Source organism: Daphnia carinata, chromosome 10 (genome assembly GCF_022539665.2).
Source record: "Daphnia carinata strain CSIRO-1 chromosome 10, CSIRO_AGI_Dcar_HiC_V3, whole genome shotgun sequence".
In the NCBI taxonomy this organism is placed as follows: Eukaryota; Metazoa; Arthropoda; class Branchiopoda; order Diplostraca; family Daphniidae; genus Daphnia; species Daphnia carinata.
The window spans coordinates 7,069,840-7,093,223 of NC_081340.1; the positions used below are offsets into that span (position 1 = coordinate 7,069,840).

At 39.8% G+C, this 23,384-nt stretch overlaps 2 protein-coding genes and 1 long non-coding RNA gene across 3 annotated transcripts in view; 2 read left to right on the top strand and 1 right to left on the bottom strand.

Moving 5' to 3' along the window:
- Positions 1-22,689, bottom strand: LOC130701199 (uncharacterized). Its single transcript, XR_009003970.2, has 4 exons — positions 22,516-22,689; positions 2,714-2,780; positions 2,488-2,572; positions 1-184 (listed from the first exon to the last, which is right to left on the bottom strand). It is a non-coding gene; the product is annotated as an uncharacterized LOC130701199 (long non-coding RNA).
- Positions 648-7,669, top strand: LOC130701148 (hippocalcin-like protein 1). The gene is made up of 9 exons (XM_057523125.2): positions 648-1,323; positions 1,579-1,709; positions 2,080-2,149; positions 3,254-3,324; positions 5,242-5,300; positions 5,388-5,488; positions 6,775-6,884; positions 7,039-7,101; positions 7,374-7,669. Exons 1-9 carry the CDS (start codon positions 1,110-1,112, stop codon positions 7,422-7,424), a joined length of 870 nt encoding a protein of 289 aa, XP_057379108.1. The 5' UTR covers positions 648-1,109; the 3' UTR covers positions 7,425-7,669.
- The window catches only part of LOC130701157 (Kv channel-interacting protein 1-like), a 10,572-nt gene continuing 528 nt past the window's right edge, over positions 13,341-23,384 (top strand). The window contains exons 1-9 of the mRNA XM_057523135.2: positions 13,341-13,496; positions 18,225-18,305; positions 18,363-18,409; positions 19,087-19,156; positions 19,249-19,319; positions 21,254-21,312; positions 21,438-21,532; positions 22,292-22,422; positions 23,304-23,366. Coding sequence (XP_057379118.1) covers positions 13,442-13,496; positions 18,225-18,305; positions 18,363-18,409; positions 19,087-19,156; positions 19,249-19,319; positions 21,254-21,312; positions 21,438-21,532; positions 22,292-22,422; positions 23,304-23,366 — 672 coding nt within the window. The 5' untranslated portion in view covers positions 13,341-13,441. The remainder of the gene's footprint in view (positions 13,497-18,224; positions 18,306-18,362; positions 18,410-19,086; positions 19,157-19,248; positions 19,320-21,253; positions 21,313-21,437; positions 21,533-22,291; positions 22,423-23,303; positions 23,367-23,384) is intronic.

Consider the following 23,384-nt stretch of genomic DNA (forward strand, 5'->3'; position numbering starts at 1 on the left):
TGATGGCCTCGCTGCCTCCTGGTACACTTCCATATTAAAAAAAAAAAAAAAAAAGAGGGGGGGGGGAGTCTATACATTAACCGTGACCGCGGGAGCAATCGCGTACAGTCGTGCAAGTCAAAGGGATCAGAAGGGTCCCATGTTCAGCCGACTGGAAACAGGGCCGATGTGTGTTCGTGGGTCGCTGAAGATATACATGCAATAAACGAAAACAGAAAAAAAAAATGAAATAAATCAAAATAAATAAGAAACGATCAGTACACTCGTTCATTTGCGTCGAAGGAAATAAGATAAAACGATGTATGCAAAGAGACAGGAAAACAAATCCTAGAGGAGGAGGGGAGGATCCTCGATGACAATTGTATTACCCATTGCGGGAAAACGTCCAGGAAGAGGTACGACCCAAAAAGGAAGAGAACGAAGGACGACGGAATGATTGAACCAGATAGCACACACAAAAAAAAAAGAGAAGCAAACTTGTAGAACCATTTTTTTTTTTTTCCTTTTCTTTCTGATCCCACCTGTGGCGTCAGTGATTTATAGACCGGGAAGATGTTGCTAAGGACGCCAGAAAGAGATGAATACTTGTAAGGGAAAAAAAAGTGAGAACGAAAGCGGAAAAGAGAGAGAGAGAGAGAGAGAGAGAGAGAAAGAATGGTACAATAAACTTCATGAGGAGGTGGAGTGTGTCGCCATGGGACGTAGAGACGGGCGTGCGTCGCACGACTTGATGGTAAAGAGTGAGATAGAAAGGGGCGTCTGTGTGCGCTACGAGCTTTTTAAAAAGGGAAACGGGCACGTTGGCAGTCACGCTCCGACCCTAGTCCGTCAAGGATCTCGTCTCTCTCTTCTAAACAACCGATAGTTCCATCACACACACATTTATTTTATTTTTCGTTTGTTTTTAAATCAACGATGTAATACGACACGTTTCATCGCAATTGCGTCTAGTGCGAAACAAAAACAAAAAAAAACGGGCGGAAATAAAAAGAAAATAAAAAAAAAAAAAAGGAAAAAACAATTTCAAATGTGTTTGTGTTTTGGATTGTTTCCTTCGAAGAAAAGAGAAATCGTAAGGGTGCGAATAGAAAGGAGATTTCAGCGACGTCATGGCGTACGCGTCGGCTGGTGCGGGAAGTAATTTGCACGATGATCTATCATCGGCTTGTACCGTGTCTTCCGGTCAGTGTGTGGCACCTTATCCGTACGATGTAGACGTCTCGTCTATCGCCACGCGAACTACAAACAACAACCCCGTCATACGATCGTTTGGCGGCGTACGCCAATTCCTCTGCCGCACCCTCAAACAAGTTCATTTCTCCGGTACAATTTCATTATTCAATTGATTAAAAATAAATCACATTTTTTGTTTTTGGAAAGATTGTTTGTTTTATATTTATATATGTACGACTATTTTTTGTTGCTTGTTATGCTCCCCCCCCCCCCCATTAGCATAATTGAACATGTAGTGCGCGTAATAACGCGATGAATGGCATCAGCTCGCCCTGTTTGAATTTTCCCTGAAAAAAAAAAAAGGTGATGACAGTTAAATGATTGCGCTCGCTTCTTTACGTACAGGCGTCCACCACGAGAGCCGACCTTTCCCACTGGAACGGCCCAAGAGACCAGACAAAAACCTCTCCGCTCTTTGCCGAGCAACTCAACTGACCAAGGAAGAATTGAAAAAATTCTATCGAGCCTTCAAGCAGGTAAAAACGCCTCGTGTCGTGCACACATTTCACGCGCGCTTGTTCCCTTCTTTTTATTTTCTGAGCCGTTGCGTGATTACTATTAAATCTAACACCAATTTTTTTTGTATGTTTTCGTGCAAAATAAAATTGATGTTATCGATCGCACAACGAAAAAAATTAAAATCACGCAGTTCGTAAAACACTAAATAGCAGCCGGTGCGTACGTGCAAAGACTACAGAACGCGCACACTTTGTGTCATATCTTAACACTTTCAGAAATGCCAAAAACAAAACGCGTGAATTTAACAAATGCCTATAACCGATGGCTATGAAAACTATAGCCACACACTATATGTAATCTTTTGTATTGACTAAAAAAAAAAAAAAGGAATGTCCCCTCGGAACGGCAGAACCGAAGCACTTTCGATACATCCTCACCAAATACTACCCGCTGGGAGGTAAGTGGCTCCCACTACATTGCCCTTTTTTTTTTCTTTTCTCCTATGACACAATACCTTTACATTGTGAATAGTGTGTCACTCTGCCGCCATTTATTGTTGATGGTATTCTTGCAACTTTATATACACACCGTCCTCTGTTTACTTTGCCCTTCAATATTGTTGCCTCGGCCAGCACTCGACCTTAATAAGGGGGTAGGCCAAAATAAACAGCAAATTCGTCTTTTGTGCCCGACCCCTTTTTTTTTTCTCCCTCCCTTACTAAATATAGCTCGACACAATAGTAGATACGTAATTGAATCAATAGACGATAAAAAGAAGAAAGCGATTGTACTTACCCCTACAAAATGTGTAGAGGACGATGCAGAGGATAGGGCACCACGAATATAACGATCGATGTAGTTGCACGATATCCAAGTGACTCTAAAAATCGAGAAAAAAGAATTATGTTTTGTTTTAAGCATAACTCTTTTTTTTTTTAAAGACATTCGTTAAAACGAAAACAAATAAAGGTTACGTGTTTAGAAGATACAACGTCATGGTACATGATGTGTATAACAATACCTTTATGACAATCTGATGTCGTTCTTTTCATCCCTTCAGCAAAATATGATGATGCACTGCAGCAAATCTAAAACAAAAAGAAAAGAGAGAGAAAAGAAATGCTTAACAAAACCAGTCCATGTCTTTTCGCATACGGTAGAGGTTACGTACACACACGTATATTTTAGGATTTCTAAGCGAGAAGCATCGACTAGATAAGCTTCTTATATTTTCAATACATGCACGATCTGCGTCTTTTTTTCTGAAACAAAGTGAAATTGAGAAAAAAACAGAGCTGTATGCATCTTAGGATGTAGAATATGCTTTTCATATTCAGCGTATGAATACGTAATTCAAAACATCCCGGCTGCTTTATTGCTAGTTGATCCGCGCCCAGACGTCGATAGCCTTAAGCTCAATCCTTGCATCTTGATTGCAACCGCATAAAAAAGGCCGACCTTGTTTGTCTCTGTTATATCCCCCTCGTAAAATAGATGCAAATTAAAATAATCATAAATAATAATTTCCTTTCGTTTTGTTTGGCTGTGTCAAATTATGCAGACTGTTCCAGTTACGCCACCTGTTTGTTCAACGCCTTCGACCCACAACGTAAGGGCTACCTGACCTTTGAGGTACAAACAACTTAAAAGTGCTTTCTTTTTTCTTTTAATTTTATTCCCGCAATAATAACTAATAGTAAAAAAAAATATCAATGTTTTAAAAGTCGTTCTCCCTACACATTCAAGTGCCAATTCTTGAAATATTCCATGCCGTTCCAACAGCTGTTTGGCAACGCAGAAAAGGGAAATATTTTAGTTAGACGTCGTAAACAAGAAGATAACGATACGACAGCCTATTTTACAAAGAAAGAATTGTGTGTTAACAACTAAAAAAAAAAAAAAAAAAAAAAAATTCGTAATAAAACCGTCAATGCTGGCAGGCGTAATAATAGACGAGCCTTTAGAATAAAAAGAAAGAAGAAGAAAAAAGTTCTTGAACAAGAGTTTCGACATGTCGACAGACATCCAATTAGATAACAACGTGGAACGCTCGCACAGGAGTTCAATTTACAGGTCTCGGGAAACGAACGTGAAAGAAGAAGAAGAAAAAAAAAAAAAAAAAAAAAAAAAAGAGACGGGTGCGGGAGGGACACATTTCCAAGTGGAATTTCAACGACGACATGCAAACCATCTATTCCATTACGTTGAACCCATTCAATTAAGATCCAAAATCAAGAGAAAAAGTTCGTAGATTTGCTTCCACCTGTTTGTTTTTTCTTTTCTTTTCTGATTATACAAAAAGACTCATACGTATGATATTGACCAACTATTGACTCAGCATCGTAGACGTGAGACATTCACGCTGCCCGTCTATGAGCAGCGCTTGTTCCAACATCTCAGCCCTTTCTTTTTTCCCTCCTCATTCTCGGCCGTCGTTTATTGATCGGCTGTGCGTGCCACCCTATACCCGGCCCACCCGTCGTCACTATAGACTAAGTCTATATAGCCCACCCATCCATTAGCTTCTTTTTTTTTTTTTTTTTTTTTTTCTTGAGGGCGAAAACTCTTTAGAAAAGACTTGTGTGTATATTTGTTATGAAAGAAAGCGAAGAGGGAGGGAGGAGGATATGTGTGTAAATGTACGCAACACTTGGTGACCGGCTGTTGAAGGGTCAACAACATTTTCGTATGTCGATGGTCATATCAGCAACACACACTCTGTAAGATATTTTATGTTTCTTTATTGTTTCTCTCTCTTTTTTTTCATCTCTATTTATTTTTTGAAAAAAATGTTGAACTTAGAACGATGAACGATGTTATCAGCTTTTTTTTTTCTTATTTATTTATTTTTTAATATTTTGATTGGTTTTTTTTTGAGGGGAGGTCCCATTGCGTTATGGCCAGCTATTACACAGAGCCGGCTTCATAGCAACAAAAAAAAGGAGTCGAAGGAAAGGGGCTGTATATTTAATAGCTATAATAATCCCTGCTGGACGGTAATAATAAGCTTTGTAATGTAGACTGACCGCACGTGCCATACAACCGCTAAAAGATTTCTCTTTTTCTATCAATAAAATATGCCTTGTCTTCATAACGCATTATATATATGACATCATTTTGATTCTTTCATTCTCTCCGGAAAAACAAAACAAAACGCAAAAACGAGTTTTATTTTCACTGGAGATGTCGCGTGTCCGCACGATGCCATAAAGCATCGCACATAGTTTCGCGTTGTCACATTAACTCAAATCCCCCCCCCCCCTAACATGATGAACTGCCTTCTTTTCTTTCCCCCTATCAACTGAGCAAATCTACTGGGATTCTTAATAACAAACAAATAAAGTGAGGACGAATCTTAATGGGGAGGACTGTCCAGCTCATGACTTTTGATGGGGCGCGTATATAGGAAATGTAATCACAATCCCTTAAGGCTCGTAAATGGACGAGCAAGAAAATAGTAAATGACTATCAATCACGTTGACTTCGTTATAAGCTAAAAGTATCTCACATCTAATCGAAAGACATTTGATTGGATCTGTATGTACGCAGGAGATGGTGTTGGCCATATCAGCCCTGTCTAGGGGATCGTTAGCGGACAAGCTGCGCTGGTAAGTCCTTTTTAAATTGCCTCGTAAATTCGAAAAAAAAAAACATACGGAAAATTGCAATTAGATTTTATCTTTTGACTCATTAAGGGTCTTCACGTTGTACGATTCGGATGGTGACGGAGTCATACACCGTTCAGAGATTCGCGACGTCATTTTGGCGGCGTATCGTATGGGGGGACGAAATCAAGGTAAAGCCCTCCACACACATTTTGATTCGTTTAAATGTTTGAAATTTTTAAAGTCTAAGTTTGTCGTACATTAGTATTAGAAGAGTTTTCCATTTAGCCGTAATAACCCTGATGAATTTTTAGACGATGTGATGGAGGATTTGTGGGGGGGGGGGGGGGGGGGATTCTGATAATCCTAATGGGTTGCGCAATACTTAGACCCTTTTCTTTACAAAAAAAAAAGGGGAATTAAAAAATAATAACACAAGAGACCTGATAAAGTTGTTGTTTTCTTTGTTGCTATTTGGTGAAAGAACTTCTATTAGCTATTTAAATATTCACGAGAACATTAGAAATCAGCCGATTCTCTATTAAGTTTCGTGTCTTTTTTTTTTTTGAATAACTAACAAAAGACTGGATGAAAGGGCTGATACTTTAAATTTCAAAAAAAAAAAAGAAAAAAGAAAATTCCCTTTCTCACACTCAAATATTTACTCAGCCGGATAAAGAAAGGCAAAAGCAATCTTTCCCAACCTGGCAAGTAAAGATATTAGTTCGTATTTTACGTGTACAGCTCACACAGCGTCCCTTATACAGCCCTTTTCTTCAATAATCAAATGAAATATACCCCCCAAACAAAATTCGATTAATGCGTGCACTCCTGCTGAATGACGCTCTCAAGAAAAAAATTAATAAAAATAAATTGAAAAAATTTTCCTCAATATTATCGGATTCGAGTGTAGAACGAATACAATAGACTCGCCTTTCTACACGGGCAATCGATATCTCAAACAGAAAACATTGAAAAAAAAAGAGAGAAAAAAACTCAAGTTAGATATTAGACATTAGATGGGCTTCGATGAAATAGACAGTTGCTGTGCTACTTGAGTGGATTTGATCCGAAGTGGCAGGTGAGGATGGCTACTTTCATCAACAATACCCGGAAAACTAGGATGGGTTCGTGTTTCTCTAAAACTCACGAGTCTTTATCCGACCGAATGAGCAACTGACGTCACATATCACTGATAAACGTCTACTCCAGTATCCCAGGGTAACAAAACCCCTTCCCCTTCGTTCCAAAGATGTTGCATATAAATACAGATATACACACGAATCGGTGCGTGCGTTGAATCTTGATGAGTAAATAACAAGAACGGAGGGCAGATCTCATCGAAACCTCTTTACTTGTCTTTGAGAGACACGCTTTAGCCCCCACCTAAAAAAAATGACGTCAATATGGTGAGGGGTTCTAGATGAAGAAGATTTGAATCTCATTAGATTAAAAATGCTCTTCGTTGGACATTTAGGTAATCCATCAATTAAAAAGTTGGCACAACACTCGTCATTGTCGCAGCAACCGACGAGTTCCGTCCAAGTGGATCAGCTCATCAACCAACAGACTGACAAAGTCTTCCAGGTCGTTAACATTTTGCATTTGAATTTCCATTTTACGTGTGTTCTATTCATCGACGAGTTCGCTGTTCGATTTGTAATCTATGTTTCTCTTTTTAATTACACGAAACGAATGTTACCTCGCGGCATCTGATAACAAACAACATAAAAATAAATAGAAGTTGGATCTAAACCACGACGGAGTCGTCACCATGGAGACTTTCCTCCAAGTTTGCCTCCAGGTAAAGCATAATATCATTGCGAGTCATTCCATCCGTCCTAGCTACATAAGAAAAAGAAAAAGAAAACCTCATCTCCGTAACCGATCCTTATAAAAATAATTGGGTATTTTTCTTTTTTTTTTCGTAACTGGAAACGCAATTTTTTTCTTTCTGTCTCCAATCATCTTTTTTTTTTTTTTTTTAATTTACCATAAAATATGATACGTGTTATACATTGACTTGACGTTAAAGTAAAAACAAAAATATAAATACTATGATTCAAATTGATATAGGACCAGAGTATCATCACATCTATTGAGAGATTGACATCCGACTTGGGATGATCCAGCGCATCCGTCGTGACACTGTTGCCGTCGTTTAAAAAAGAAACAATTCAATCAATAAAAGAAAAGGCAATCGGAAACGCACCATTTCTTTTTTTTTCTGTTTTATTTCACTTGTAACGATCTAACTTAAAGCAATTTTCTGTTTGAATGTGTCGATCTTAATTGTCCATATTTTATTATTTGTTTCCTCCATACGTTTATACATAATTATACACATCTATAAATACAGATCTTATAGGCTATGGCGGGTCCGCATTCGTTTCGAAAATGTCAATAACAAATTTCCCATCCCAAAAAATCAATTGAAACAATCAAAATGGCGTTGAAAACGCGATTAGTCCAATTTCAGTTAAGACTATTTAAGAATTGCTTTTCAAAAGAAAATCTTCTAAAAAAAAGTAAAAGATTTTTTTAAAACTCAATGGCGCCGTTAACTTGATTGGCATTTACGAGAGAGAGTTAGAGAGAAAAAAAAAAGAAAAAAGAAAAATTGGGAGAAACGGCTGAATGCTCCAGTAGAGAGAAAGAGAATTTGTTAGTCCCGAGAGTGTCACGACAATAGGGAAATCCCATTGCTGACGATTTCAGCGCTTCACCGCCCGTCCGCTACACGCCATGCCCAGTTGATTTGATTTCCCGGTTCGACGACGACGTCATCAAACACATAGAAAATGATTCCTCTCTCTCGTTTTTTTTTCTTTACACAAAACAAGTCACGAAAGAAAAAGAAAAACTTTAAATACAAAAAAGGTGGGGTCGTTCAGCAATTTAAAAAAAAATAAAAATAAAAATAAAAATATTTTTTAAACCTAGCGACAGCCAATTAGTAAATGTCGGGTTCCTATTTGATCGGACGTCACCATTTTAGATGGAAAGGGGAACTGGAAACTATTTAATTACATGACGGGAGGTCAATTCAGTCCACTGGGCCATTATGTGACGACATTTTATTAGTAGCCGTGCCACAGCTGATCGATAACGTCTTTTGAATATAAGACACCTAGGACGAACGTTCCGCCATATTGTCCGTGTAAATTCGCATTCTAACAAACGCATTAATCGAGGGCCATCGATCACTTCCTCTTTATTATCTTTGTTTGTCAAACGAGAAATACCATCATCTACTTAATTAAAATTAAAAAAAAAAAAAGTGAAAATGTGTCCATTCTTACGTTCCATTTCAAACAGTTAAATTGTCAAAAATCAATGTGCGAAACTCGATATCCTCTGCCACCCCCAGCAAATCAAAGTTTTACATCAAAGATGTTAAGTTAAAAAAAAAAAAAAAAAAAAAAAAAACGATCACTTTAGAAATTCGTATCAAATTCCATAGCGGATAAAATTTGATGTACAAGAAGTTGGGCTGATGAACTTTAAAAAAAAAATGTGTCTCATTTTCACTTGGGATCCGCTTCCAAATTGTTAGGAAAACAGGAGGCACGAAATTCAGGCGCATGGGGTTGCCAAGGAAACGATATGCACAGCTGCTGCGCACAGCAATAAAACTGTCGTTTGCAAAACTCCAATAGGAAACAGATGAGAACAAATGTAAAAAAAAAAAAAAAAGAAAGAAAAAAGAAAGAAAAACAAATATTTATAACTAGTAAACGTATCGTGAAAAAAAAAAGAGACTCCAATCTTTTAGAACATCGACCTTTTTTTTTATGCAGCAACAGCATCGAATGATCACGTCAATCGATACATGCACCCGATGTCAAATGAACGGATTTTTTTTTTTATTTCTTCGATTCCGGCTGCTTCAGATGGCTGATGTTTGCTCTTCTCACGACAGAAGGCGAATTAGAAGCGTCAAAAATATTCTTTAGAAAATTTCAGCCTTTTTCAACGTCGTTTCTATCGGTTCCGCTGAGATTCCTTAATTGCGCTTTTCAATGGAAATCGAGACCTTATTGATTCTTAGCCTGCCTGTGTGTCTAGCATGGTGCATCATTGCTTCGCATCACCTTTTCTATTTCAAATAGAGCAAACCTTTAGAGGACCGCTAGATTTTTAATCACGTAAAATATGGCGTCCGCTTGGGCCCTCTCAAATTATATTTCACGTCTAAAATAAATGGGGGGGGGGACTAATAGACTAGGATTCCTTGATTACGTAGTCGGGCTTAAGCACGTTGACTTCATTTGCATTTAGATGATGTTCCATCATTCCTCGCCATCGTTTGCACAACCGCAGCGGAAAACACGTTCGACACGAACAAAAAAAAACTGATGCTTTAAAAAAAAAGGCCATTTTAGCAACTCGCTATTGGTTTAGCCAACGTCTGCAGAGCCTGTTGATTTACTCTAAAAATTTAGAAAAAAAAAGAAGATAGAAATGATCGGCTACGTTCAAAACCAAAAATGAAAAAAAAAAAAATAAATAATAATGAAAAGTTGGATGCGCATAAAAATCCTCGGGGAATTGGAAATCACGGGCCTTAATTAAATTAAAGATTTAATTAAACATTTGTTTTCCCGCATCCGCCATTCCCGAATTAAGCAACGCAACCAAGAAATTACGATGGAGGAAATAATGTTTCATCATCATCGGACATTCAATGATTATTGATTCACTTATTCATTTTTTTTTCCTACCAACGCTGGTCCTGCGCCCGACACAGTTGCACGAATTCCTGTTGTTCGATCGTTCGTCCAATCCACTCCCGGTCGATCGTGTGTCTGCTGTATTCCAAGCATCAACCAAGTGCTGGGCAAGGGCAACTGAAGGGTCCCCTCTCCAGCTACACACACACGGAAGACACGAATTTCATGAACTGTGCATGCACCCCCTTTTTCTTTTTGCTATCCAACGTACAACTCACGCGCCCGCGGGATACGCAATAACAGCCGTATAGATCCAGTTGCTATACGGGGTACACAAAAAAAAAACAACGTCATGTTCACCTCAAGTTGTCATATGCCAATGTCGTGACGAATATTGAGGCCTACACGCAGAGACGGTCACGACATGTAGCTACTTTGTTTTTATCATTTTTTTCTTAAGGTACAGAGTTCGCATTACATAGGTTGGCTATTTGGCTGGGGCCGCACTCAATGCCCTCGATTCAATGTTTCGTGTTAACACACGAAAGGCGAACAGTCTGACTAACATCCACAACGTCCTATAGAAAAAAAGGAAGGGCATATTTGGAACTCTTTTTTTCTTTTGGTTTGGATACTTTCTTCCCCGTCTGTATCGACTATACACACACACACAAAAAAAAACAACAGAACAAGGAAATATTACGTCTTGTTGCGAGTGTAGCTCGAGGGTTGCGGAGGGAAAAGTATCGAAATCGCAAAGTAAACAACACGTTTGGGGCCGCTTAGTTTTCTTTTTTCGCAGTTGTGTGATGGATAAAGAACGGCGGAAAATGTTAAACCACCACACGAACATGAATTTACGGTGAAAAAAAAAAAAAGAGGCAGAGTATAAAACATTTCATCCGAAAAATTGGAATTTCAAACTGAATGAAACAATCGATAAATTCTTATATATTTTTTTTTTTTTGCGAAATTTCAAAACGCACGCATTTGCCAAAAGTCGAATGCAATTGCACATTTACACGATTTATCGATTCCAAACGGATAACTTTTTTAAAAGGACTAAACATAAAACAAAAAAGATCGGGCAAAACATTCCACAAAGTGGGTGTTGGAACGTGTCCAGCACAAAGTGTTGGCTAAAAAAAACAAACGATTCGTATAAACACGAAAGAGTGGGGGGAAAAAATGGCATTTTTGCGTATCTCTAGAAAGAATAAGAAAGAAAAATAAAGAAGAAACGACCATCAGATTAGGTAAACGTAATTTTCGTGTTCTTTTCCGTATCTTGATGTACACACTTTTTAGGCTAATATAGCAAGGACGTGCCACCGTTTAACTTTCCCTGACGCCTACATCCTTCCTACCCCGAGCATCCGCATTTGATATTCATAAAAAAAAAAAAAAAAAAAAGAAACACACAAAAACCGTACGGAATTAATAATACCCTTTCTCCCAGCGGAAGCCAAAGAAAGTCAATTTACCCCCCCCCCCCACCAACACATACACACAAAAGAGTGAAAACATAATAATACGATTAAGCAGCTGATTCGAGAGACGCGTAAACATGGTCGATATGTTTAGTGCAATCAAATGTGAAGTTTGTTTTGTTTTGTTTTTTTCTAAAATCAACATTCCCGACTGTGATTTTCTATGAAACGATTCCAAACACGGAGACGGCGTTCCAGCGTCGTCCTAATCTCGTTGGCTGAGAAATAAGTCCAAAAATCACGACGCGCTTGTCTCATTTGTCTGCGTTCCTACCGTTTTATCCCGTTTTTTTTTTTTTTTTTGTAAATAAAAATGACTATTCATTGACGGAGAGCAACGATTTCTCTTTTGCCAAAAATGCCGGTATCGCACGCCATCTATGGATAGGCATGTCAACTTGGAAGTGGCGATTCACGAAAAAAATAAGAAAACGGGAAGAAGTGGACGATGTTTTCACGACCGGTGCGTCGTTTGTGTACATCACTCACGCGTTTATTATTGCACCAGCAAAACCACCCACTTGCCAGCACCACTGCGAACGCCAAACTAATCGTTGGAAGAAAAAAAAAAAAACAGACGTGCCAAAATGTTTAGATTTTTCAGACGATAAACCCCGCCCTATTAATAGTTACACTTCCTTTTTCATTATTTATTATTGTAATCATCATTCTTTTTCGAAATCTCCTCGCCAAGCTTTAAATCACGAAATGTTTCCATATACTACGACAGTCGCCCATAATTCTCGACTTCCACCAAACTGCGCTCCCTATTCCTTGCAGTCAGATAATTACACACGTATCGTTAATTACATAGCACAACGGTAGGCAGGGGATGGGAAGCGAATGTCTAATTATGTCCCGTCGTATCCAACGTCCACCTCTCCCTCAAGAACCAATTTCAGGCAAAGGTGTGTACAGTGTCCGTGTGTGTACATATACACACACACAGACACACACATGAATACAACATGGATATGTTGTGCGTTGTTGGCTCGGCGCCGAGTGTCTGCGTTAAACAGCGTCGCCCCACAGCGCTCGTGCCGTACACGGCAGAAGAACACGGGAAGAGGCAAATGGATTGCGATGAAAAAGAAGAGCAGCTCTACGCTAGACACACATACACACTCTAGACTCCACTACCGCACATTGCTGCCACTATAGAGTGGGAGGGCCGACACCGCTCGACCGTGAACGCGCGCGGACGAAGGCAGAGAGACCCGAATAAAAAAGATAAGAAAATAATAAAAAAAAAGAGAAAAGAAGAAAGCAAAAAGAGGACGACAACAGTGAAGCTTCTTCATTCGTGTTCCGAACCGTGTCGAGACCGGTCTGCTCTCCCGTCGCTCCCACCCTCAGTTTCATTGAAACACTTCCGACGTTCAAAAACCATCAAATTCTTAGGTAAGTCGTTGTTAATCTATAATCGACATTCATCAATCGATTAAGCTGTTAAGTGTTATAGCAATTTAAAAAAAAAAAAAAAAAGTTAGAACCTAATGGGCGTCGAAACTTTGTGTTCGCGTGATTGTTAGTTGTTTGAATTTTAAACGGCGCACTTCATTTGCTTTTTTTTGTTAGTTTTTTCTATTCTATCGGTTCGTGTTTTTTTTTTGTTGTTGCAGAGTGAACGCGTGTTACACACCACAACTGACGAGTAAATTAAGCCATTCGATTTGCTGCCACGGGGCTAAGTAGAACGGTGGGAGAGAGAGAGAATAGCTGTCAATTGCAACTGCATCGATTGGGTGAGAACGACCGGACGACACGCACACAAAGCGCCAAAAAAAAACAAATCGAGGACGACATTCTGTAAAGAAAAAAAAAGAACGGGGGAACTACCGCCATCGTTTGTGTCCGCTGCTCTCTCAAGTTCTATCCATCAAAACGCAGACGAGTTAGAGATAAGAAGAAGAAGAAAAATATATATATAGGCGAAAAACAAGGAAAGAGAAAAGAAGACAACATCGAACGAACGGAGAAAATGGCCAAGTATTTGAGACGCAGCTTCCGGCGAAAGAAGGAAGTCCGTTTTATGGGTAAGTCAATTTAAAAGAGCAGAATTTTCGTCTCTCGTAGAGAATGCATGAGCAGCTTTTAGGCTGGACGTATTTTCCCATTCCCCCCCAAAAGGAAATCGATTTCCTATTTCATCAAGTCCTCTCTCTTCGTCTACCTCGTCCCCGATGAACTACCTTTTCTTGTTGTTTGTTTACAATGCGATGTATTACCGCATCCCACAATGTCCGGAAGCAGTCGCATTCGATCAACGATAAATATCGACGTATTATTAATCGCATTCAAATAAATCACAGGATAAAGACATGCCCCGCAATTTTTATTTGAAGGATCCCGTTCCCCTCTCTATAGACGAAACAAGTTTGACACAAGACTTTCGAATCCTTACCCGCCCAGTCGCTAGTTCCAGCCACCACGAACTTCCCTCTGAACAAATAACGAACAAAAACAAAAGCTCGCAAATCGTTATAAAACCGAGTAGAAAATAATGTTCAACCAACTTTTGCGGCCAGTGGTCATTTTCAAAGGAAAATCTGCGTGAAAAATAAAAATAAAAACATAAACCCAATTTCATTTTTACGCTGGCACGTTTCGAGTGCTAGCCCGTTTCCAAGTGTTCACTTGCCTTACGGCTCTGCGTAACTAGATGTCGTAATAAAAATAAAAAAAGAAGCTTTTCTTTTTAAATGTAAAAAAAAAATAAGGAAACGGGCGACGTACTCGCAAGTTGTTGGCGATTGCGTTTACATACGAGAGAACTGCTGTTCCAACATCAAACTCACATTGCATAGTAGTTACACAAGTTTGCTTCTGTACTACGGAAGCGGGCAAGCGAAAATAGGACGACCAGGGTACTGATGGTGGTTTTTTTTAAAAATAATGTCCTCGAAATAAATAAATAAGAAATCGGAAAACAACGTGAAACGGGCAAAAGGAGCGGAGCACAAAAAAAAATGGCGTGTACTTTTTAGGGTGGCCCGTTTTCATTATTGAAAATCATTCAAGCTCATGAACGACGGCTTTCGCTGATTTGCTCGAGGCTAACAGTCAGCGGCGTCGCAAGTACCACTCTATCCAAGCTTGACTGAAGTAAATTAATTATTTACAAGGAAAAAAAAAAGGGGGACCAATACTTCCGTAAAAGCCTTTCGCAATCAACGTGATGATTGAACAAGTACGCGTTCAAGATCAATAGAAATCATTTACCACCACCCCGTTTATTTAAGGCAATTCTCATAGATTCTAATCACAAACACCAAACTGCTTTCAAATGAAAGTTTGGCAGAGGCAAACAACATCATCAATCGCTTAATGACCATCATGCAACCCCGCCCCCCGTCAGTTTAGCTGGAAAGAGTTAGGGATCTCACCCTATTTAGCATATCGAATGCAAGGCACATTGCAAGTGACGAAATGTTAAGTGACCTGACACAAAAGAATTCTCTACTTGTATTTTAACACGACGCAACGCTACAGTGGCAATGAATCTAGCGTGTCTGTTATTGACTCGCTCTTGATGTCTACCGCCGTCCCGCGTCCTTTTCTTGCTCTATTTGCTCGTGTACTACCGCTCCATGGTCAGAAACGCGCGGGCAAAAAAAAAAAAAAAAAAGATAGAAAAGTAAATACGACGGAACAAAGAAAAACATGTGCTCCAACCCCCGTCAAATTGCAAATAAAAAGCTTCAGAACAAGAGCAGCCCAGAGACTTGATCAAACAATTGCAAAAATGGTATCCGTGCGCGTTTCGCATAAAACTTGACGATTCCTTGTGTCGGTAAAGAAAAAAAAAAGCGGGAACCAAACGGGGTAGTAAAACGAAACAACTTCAAAGAAACCAAGGCTCGATGTCGCGTAGAATTCCAAACGAAAAAATAAGAACATTTTTTCGAAGAATAAAAAATGGCAAAGCGTCTTTTCACGAAAATCTCAATAACTATCTATTCGGCAACAGAAAATAAGGCGACATAAATAGGATCATTTCTTCACGCTTTCACCACTAACGAATCATATGAACGTTCATTCAATCGTATCGTGGTCAGACTATCGATACAGCAATTCCCCTCACAATTTTCCATACGTTTTTCTTCGCTATTTACACGTGACTCCACGAGAAAGAGGAAGAAAGACGCGGATATCTTGATCAATCCCTCCCTGACGCTACTGTCTGTCTCAGCCGCTACAACCAACCAAAAAAAAAGGTTCGCATTTTCGGCCGAAAATATAAATCAATCGCCCCCATTCCTTTTTTTGGTTGAAAAGATCCCGCGTTTATCTCCAGCCAACCACCAGCGAGCAACCCCCTCAATAAAGAACTCCGGGGAGTTGATTATGGTTTTACGGTAGATCGAGGAACGCAAGCGAGCACAACTCCTTCCTCCTCACCGTTCTCTCTTTTTGCCCAACTAAAAGATGTAATGTGTGCCTCAGTCTACAGTATAATAGTTATCGAAGAGAAATCGATCGATGTCGTGTGCACACAATACCTCCCCCCGCCCCCGTGTCATCTCGCCTATTGTTTTGGGGGGTAGAAAAACAAGAAATGGAAAGCCGCAAAACGCGAGTAGTATTGAACACCTTGTTAGCGCATCTGTCTTATTGTGGACGCTAGTTATACCTACACCCAATTTCGCGTTGTTTGTCGCCACGTTACTATCCCCCCCCCCCCACTGTGTCTGCTACACATAGTCACGTAAAAAGAGCAGGAAATGTCGACAGAGCTAATCAATGTAATGGAAAAGAAAAAAAAAGGGTAACAACCACGCCCGTGGCCTCTTTTCGATGTGTCACGTAACACGACAAGCTTCAACAGCCTAATAACTTTGGCGTAATGCAAACCGAACTGTTTTGGCCTCAGTCAAGAGACACATACGGTGCGAATGACGCAACAAAAAAAAGGTGAAACACATTAAAAACAGGTGCGCGAGGGCCCTTTCGGGACGTGAAAGCGATTCGTCTTCTTTTTTTAAACAATTGAATCGTAAAGTTTGCTCGTATTACTCCATCACATCGGGTAGTAAAAGACGAAAGAAAAATGTGAATACGATCCATCAGATGCAACCGTAAAAACTTGAGCATTTTCATACCATCGTTTCGGTTAGGAGGCAAAAGTTGAGGACAGATAGAAAACAAAAATCTTCAATATATCGCAGAGCTCTTATAGCATGGAATATCTATGTATATAAAAAAAAAAGGAGGGGGACTAGTGTAGTCGAAGGGAGAATTGTAAATGGGATGTATCCATCATTAAACAATTCGAGTATGGCAAGGGGAAAAGCTCCCGCACGCAGCTGATGCCATACCGACTTTTTGGCGAACATCGTCATTCATGATTTATGCTAGACCATTCAATCTTTAATAGTAGCCTCTCCCTCTCTATCTTGGATATATATATATAAATGTAATATTAACTCACAACAGTGGCAGCTAAATCACAAGATGGGAAAGGGGGTAAATGTAGGAAGGCTAAAAACAGACGAAAAGGAAGGGGAAGATTTCATTTTCACGTAAATTATTGGAAGCCTGCGAGACGCAAAAGTCGATTATCCCACACACTCATCGCCAACTGTTATAAATAATAATCGCTATAGCCCCTGGGATGAAGTGGGGAGGGAAAGGGATACTTAAAAGATAGGAGTAGCACATCAGGGCCATTAAAGAATTTCTTCTTTTTCTATGGATAATAGACACAGCGCAACTGTTCAACGATGAAGAGACGTGGCAAGATACGGAGAGAAAGGAAAAAACATTGCTACGTAAAAGGAATGACATTAATGCGAATCAAACTGTTCTTCGTATTTACATCAAAATGATGTGGATCTAAAAGCGCTTCCTGTTTCAATGCATTACATTCCTATAATTTGTTTTTATCGCCATTCAACCATTTTCATTAAAAAGAAAAAACGAATCAAATGTCTGGAGATATTCGTCAAATTTCGCGCATGGATGAAACACGAGCCAAACAATATTGTGCGCACAATATTTTAATTAAAAACGCCTGATGTTACACGCAAATAAAAATAAATAATTTCTACCGCATCCATCTCGCCCCTCATAATAATAACGGGAAAAAAGCGGGAACGGGAGGGAACAACGTTTTGGCTACATATAAGCAGCGTGATACGTCAGTGTGTACACACACACACACCCTATATAGCACTGCGCATAGCTCCAATCTCTTTTGATCTCTTTGAACCTTCGGATATATATATGTGTGTGTGTGTGTATACATGTATATACCCTTTCTTTCTCTTGAGCTTCTGGGCTGCCCCTGTTCCTTTGTAGAAGCAAAATGCAGACCGTAACCTGGTAAATTGAAAAGACCGCCAAGGCTTCCTCTTCTCTCCTCCCAGCCCCTATACTCTGTGCTTCTTTCCCCCCCCTTTCCCCCCCCCCCCCCATGACGACGACACACGGGAACGAACGTCAATGTCGACGCATCGATCGCACGAATTTTCGGCTGTTGATGTACAAGTAAAGCCAAAGATGGAGGGCGAAAGGAGGAAATGGAGGGCTCAGCATCTCTACTTTCAATTTCTTTTGAAAAAAGCCCCACCTTGTGTGCACGAGCGACGTTTCCATCCGATCCGTTAGTCAATGTAGAAAAGCAAAAATAATATTCGTTTTTTCATTGGACGCCAATATTTATACCTGTATCAGGTTACCTAGGCTACCCTTCTCATTTTCCCTGTTCATCCCTACACGTACATTGTGTCAAACTGTTACACAACTGTTGGTTTTTTGTACAGGAAGTGCTGAACACGAAGATGGGGACAGCCCTACGCCGCGCTACCGACCCGACGGCATCGACGCCCTTTGCAAAGCTACTGGTTAATAGACATAAAAAAAAAACATTTGCTCATTTTACGAATATTATTCTTGTTTAGGATTCAGTCGTAAGGAGCTGCAGTTGATGTACCGCAGTTTCAAACAGGTAATGGAGAAAAATAATTTAATTCAAACTATTTCAATCGAACCAATCTCTTGCCAATTTTCGAACTTCAATCGTCTCTTCACAATTTTTCAATCGCGTTTTTTTTTAATTTCTATTTCCATCGAAAAATGAAATGGCATGAAAATGGTTTTTCGATCGAAGAGAATCTGTTCAAACGGGCAACACATTCTCATCATGCGCCAGTACCTTTTTTTTTTTTAAACCAGAGTTCCAATCTTAGCGATAGCAATCGACGTCACGATTCTCGCATAAGTGCGGGGCAGGGGTAAAAAGGTCGATGGTTTTTTTTCAAAAGTATATAAATACATTTTTATGCTGAAGAGCCGACTAAAACTACTGTACTCTAAAAGCAAACAATAAAAACAAATCAGGCTGGCCTAAGGGGATATTGGGAGAGTTCAACTCACGTTGACCGCTAGTTCCAGCATCCCACGACTTCTGTTCCTTTTGTTTGCCCTAACGAGTGTTTGTGTGTTCAACCGACAGTAAATGATTGAGTCATTTGGAACTGACGGCGGGAAGTGCTCGTTTGAACTTCACTTTTTTACTGTTTTGAGTGGCATTTTTTTTTTTTCTTTTCTCGGGATGCTTTCAAGAGACGGTAGAAAGGCAAGAGAAACCCATCAAGTTATTTCTGTAACATTTTCAATGTGTAGGAATGTCCGACCGGGACGGTGAACGAGGCCACTTTCAAGCGCATTTACACCCACTTCTTCCCGTATGGAGGTAAAGACATTATTCGCGCTACGCTAAAAGCAAAAAAAAAAAAAAAAAAAGAAGACATTTTCACCCATTTCGAATTTTTTTTTCTTTTGCAGATGTTTCTCCTTACGCACACTGCGTGTTTCGGGCGTTCGACATTCGTCATAACGGGGTCATCAACTTTGAGGTAAGCGCGTTCAAAGCTGCGTATCAATTCTACGAATACTTTAAAAAGCATGGTGAATTTTGACGTTAAAACAAACGAGCCAGAATGCCTGGGATCTCAAGGCCGTCTATAAATTGAGAAAAAAAAACAAACAGGGGTTCCATCATTTACGGAATAAGGTTGTCAGAGAAAATCACGACCTATCTCTATGTCTCCCGGCATTATTTATGCAAAACAGATAACTTGAGCGCACAACTTTCCGAGCCAAAAACCCAGAACGAGGTACAACGAAGAGCAATCGATGATTGAAAGTTTCAACCGTTCCATCTCGAGCGTTGGTTTAAATTTCGGGTACTCGAACGCGAGTAAGAAACCCACCTTTCACGCACCCCACCCTCCATCAAGTAGCATAGCTTAACGAAACGTTCCTACTGCGTCTGTTTTGATTGGTTAGATGAAGAAGGGGGGGGGGGGCAAAGAGACACTTGAGCAATCCACTCGTCATTCTACCATGCATCCATTTGACATTCGAATAACTCCTTGTTGACATTTCAATTAAAAACAAACGACAAGTCATTAACCTATTTTTGTTTGGCCCAACTCGCTACGACATTCTTCACTTCAAATGACTTTTCAAAATAGAAACGTGTAAACAAATCCAAAAGATTTTCCACGCAAAACAAAAAAAATTGCGTGAATATTAATGTTACGTTATACCCTGTTGCAAATGCGCCAGAGGATTAGCAAGTAGACGAACGTGGGCGCAACTGTTTAGACGGGTTAGAGGATTGCTTCAGTCCACCCAATTAGAACACGCTCGACGATCGTCGGGATTAATAGCAAAACAAACAAGAGCAACAAGAATGACACGACAGCAAGGAATAGAACACGAAAAAAAAAAAACAAAGATGCCTTTCCCAGATGATGGTCCAAGTTCATTTTGACGCTTTACGTTCAGTTCGTCCTTGTTGCTTTCAGCCGATCAATATGACTCCCGCGGAACTCGCCAACACTTTGCCTCTAACCATCAACGGTATCCCCCCCTTACTACATCTAGACACGATGTGCCGTGTTAAAAAGACAAAACTATAAGAAAGACAGGGGGGAAAAAAAGATGGCGACCATAAAGATTTTCCCTTGTGCCTAGGTCAGAAATGATAGCAACAGCGGCCTAACCGATCCGATCGCCGAACTGTTTGCACAAGGGTCCTTCTATAAATATCTATACAGAACAGCAGCTAAAACTCGCTCGTGAAACACAAACATCCAATCAAGCGATTCGTTTTTAGTCTTTTTTTTATGCTTGCCCTACACGCATCCATGTAATGGGGCCTCTCTCAATTCAGCAAAAACAACAAAAGAAAATCGTTTGTGAAGACCGTGGGAAGAACTTTCGGTGTGGTTAGTCAAAACTTTTGATTTATTTTTCTTACCAAATGAAATTGGAAGGAATGAAATAAAAGTTTTGAACTGCAAATGAATTTCGAACATTAAAAGAGATTGACAAGAAACCCCGCCCTTTTCTTCCCTTAACAATATGAGAAACTATAGTAGGGGCCACCTGATTGGTCCGAAAAGTTGTGCCAGTGTTGTAACCCAGTGTTTGGGTTTCCTTTTTAAATAAAATAAAATAAAGAAGTAACTACTACCACTATGACGGGTGGTGGTATTAAAACGATAAAAAAAAAGACGAAAAGAAGGATTTAAGCCGAAGATGAGCACACACAGACACACAAGTGACAGTTTCTTGGCCCGTCTTGAGCTTTCAAATGCAAACAGTTTCGACTGTGATATGTCAGCAGCTGTCTGCACATCGTTAACCTAAAAAACTATTCAAAGTCCTTTTCCGAGAAATGTCGACTTACAGAGCTCGCGGTGATTTTACGAAAAAAAGTTCGACATGACGCAAAAAAGAAAAACAAAAAATGAATTTAAAATTTGTTCTTTTTTAAAAGGATTTGGTGCTGGGAGTATCATCGCTGTCACGGGGATCAGTGCCGGATAAATTACGTTGGTAAGTCAATTAGCGACATCTCTCATTAAAAAAAGAAAGAGTGCGATTGATTGGATTCTAACGCCATCTACAAATAAACATGCCTTCATGATCGCCCTTTCCTCCGTACGTGTGGTGAATAACAGGGTGTTCACACTGTACGACGCCGATGGCGATGGAGTCATCAGCCGAGGTGAATTGCGAGACGTTGTCATGGCCGTACATCGACTCAGTCCTCACGGTAAGAGAAAATATCAATCAAAAAGATTCCATAGTCGTCTCCATGACAAAATATCAAATGAAAGGAAAAGTTTGAGCTACAGGGCAATAGGGTTAGTAACACGGTGTTGAAGGCAAGTCACGTTACATCGGCAAGAGCTGCTGTCGGGGGAGATTGGCACTACGTGGGCGTGTCAAGAGACTAATGCAGACACACACACACACAACATAATCACACTGACGGTTTTCTGAAGAAGCAAACCCTATTCCCAACACTATCATACGGTTGGAAATGATGTTTCCTTCGGTTTTCAGATCGACATTTGGCAGGGGAATTGGAAAAAAAATTTAGTTGAAAACAACATTTTGATTTCAGAAAAAAAGGACAACTGCGTACGAAAAAGCGAATGCGAGCCAAAGAGAACGTGGTACCATTGGCATGGATGTCAGAGACAGACGGAATTAGATTGATCGTATTGAAAACACGAGTTGAAAGAAGGATGAAAATGTGTCACTCGAGATAATATGACCAATACGAAATCACACACGAGACAGATTTTTACAATCCAGTTGACGAAACTGGAATGGGGCCCACAAAAACCTAAAAACAAAATGTCTGCTGGCATTTTGTTATCGATCCGGTGATAAAAACATGGCAGGGATTTTCTTTTTTGTCCAAATGTCTTCTGCATGACAGATATTTCTTTTTCTACCTCCCATAATGAATGTCTTCATTATTCGATCACACGGCTAATTCGTATGCATCTTCCCAAAACTATAGGCAATCTACTGTCGAGTAAAACGATTCCTGAATTGATGCCCAGTCCTTCAGCCGCCAACTCAGCAGCCGCCATGGCCGAGCGCAGAAATCATGAAATGATCGCTGAACGCCACGCTGATCGCATCTTTCAGGTAATATAAGCTTACCAATCTAATCACCCAGCAAACACGTGCATAATGGCCACACACAAAAAACACGATAAAAATTGCAAGGGGGTCACTTACTACTTTCAGCCAGGCTCGTTTTCCTCCAGGTCGTCTGTGTCTTGTAATCAAAAGCTTCGATTTACTTCGGATCAGCCTTCTTTTTCATGGATTCATCTGGATGTGAAGTAGGCCCGTTGAAACGTGCAAACGTAATGGCCTGTAGACGGGAATCCACACAGCAGGTTGAAAACTTCTTGCGAAAAAACCGTAGACATGTTGGTTTTGAAAAAAAAAACGTTGCACGTTTGCTTTAATTTGATTCCGGTTCGCAATTGCAAAAAATGTGAATCAACATTTTTGTGGATTCTTTCATGAAATGAATATGGGGAAAAAAAATTTATTTTTACCTGTCAGATTTTAATAGTGGGACACAAAGCAAATTAGTAGAATACTTTAAAATTAGAAAACGTAATCCATGTTGATTGACGCCGAAAGGGATCTGGCAATTATATTCGTCTGCTTGAGATGTTTATTACGCTCGGTTCAACAGGAATTTAATCAGGCCTCTAACCTGCCTTGGCTGTACTTTTTAAACTATTAAAGGAAACTTTCCTCGAATGATGAACAAAAAAAAAACCGTAAAAGCAGAACTAGGGCTTGGTATTACTCTTCACTGCACAGGCAAATGAAATGCTTTTGTTTCATTTGTGAAAAGCCCCCCCCAGACGCGAAAGAATTTTAGCACAAAAGCAAGCTCAAGATTAATAGTAGCACGAGGATAACTCATTGTTTACCCCTAAGTCAGTGCTGTCGGATACAAAATTGGGAAAAAGAAAAAGCTTAACCTTTGTTTCGCCAAATGACAGAAACTCGATATCAACTGCGACGGACAAGTCACGTGGGATGAATTCCTGGAGACATGTACCAAGGTACGACATTCTTTTTTA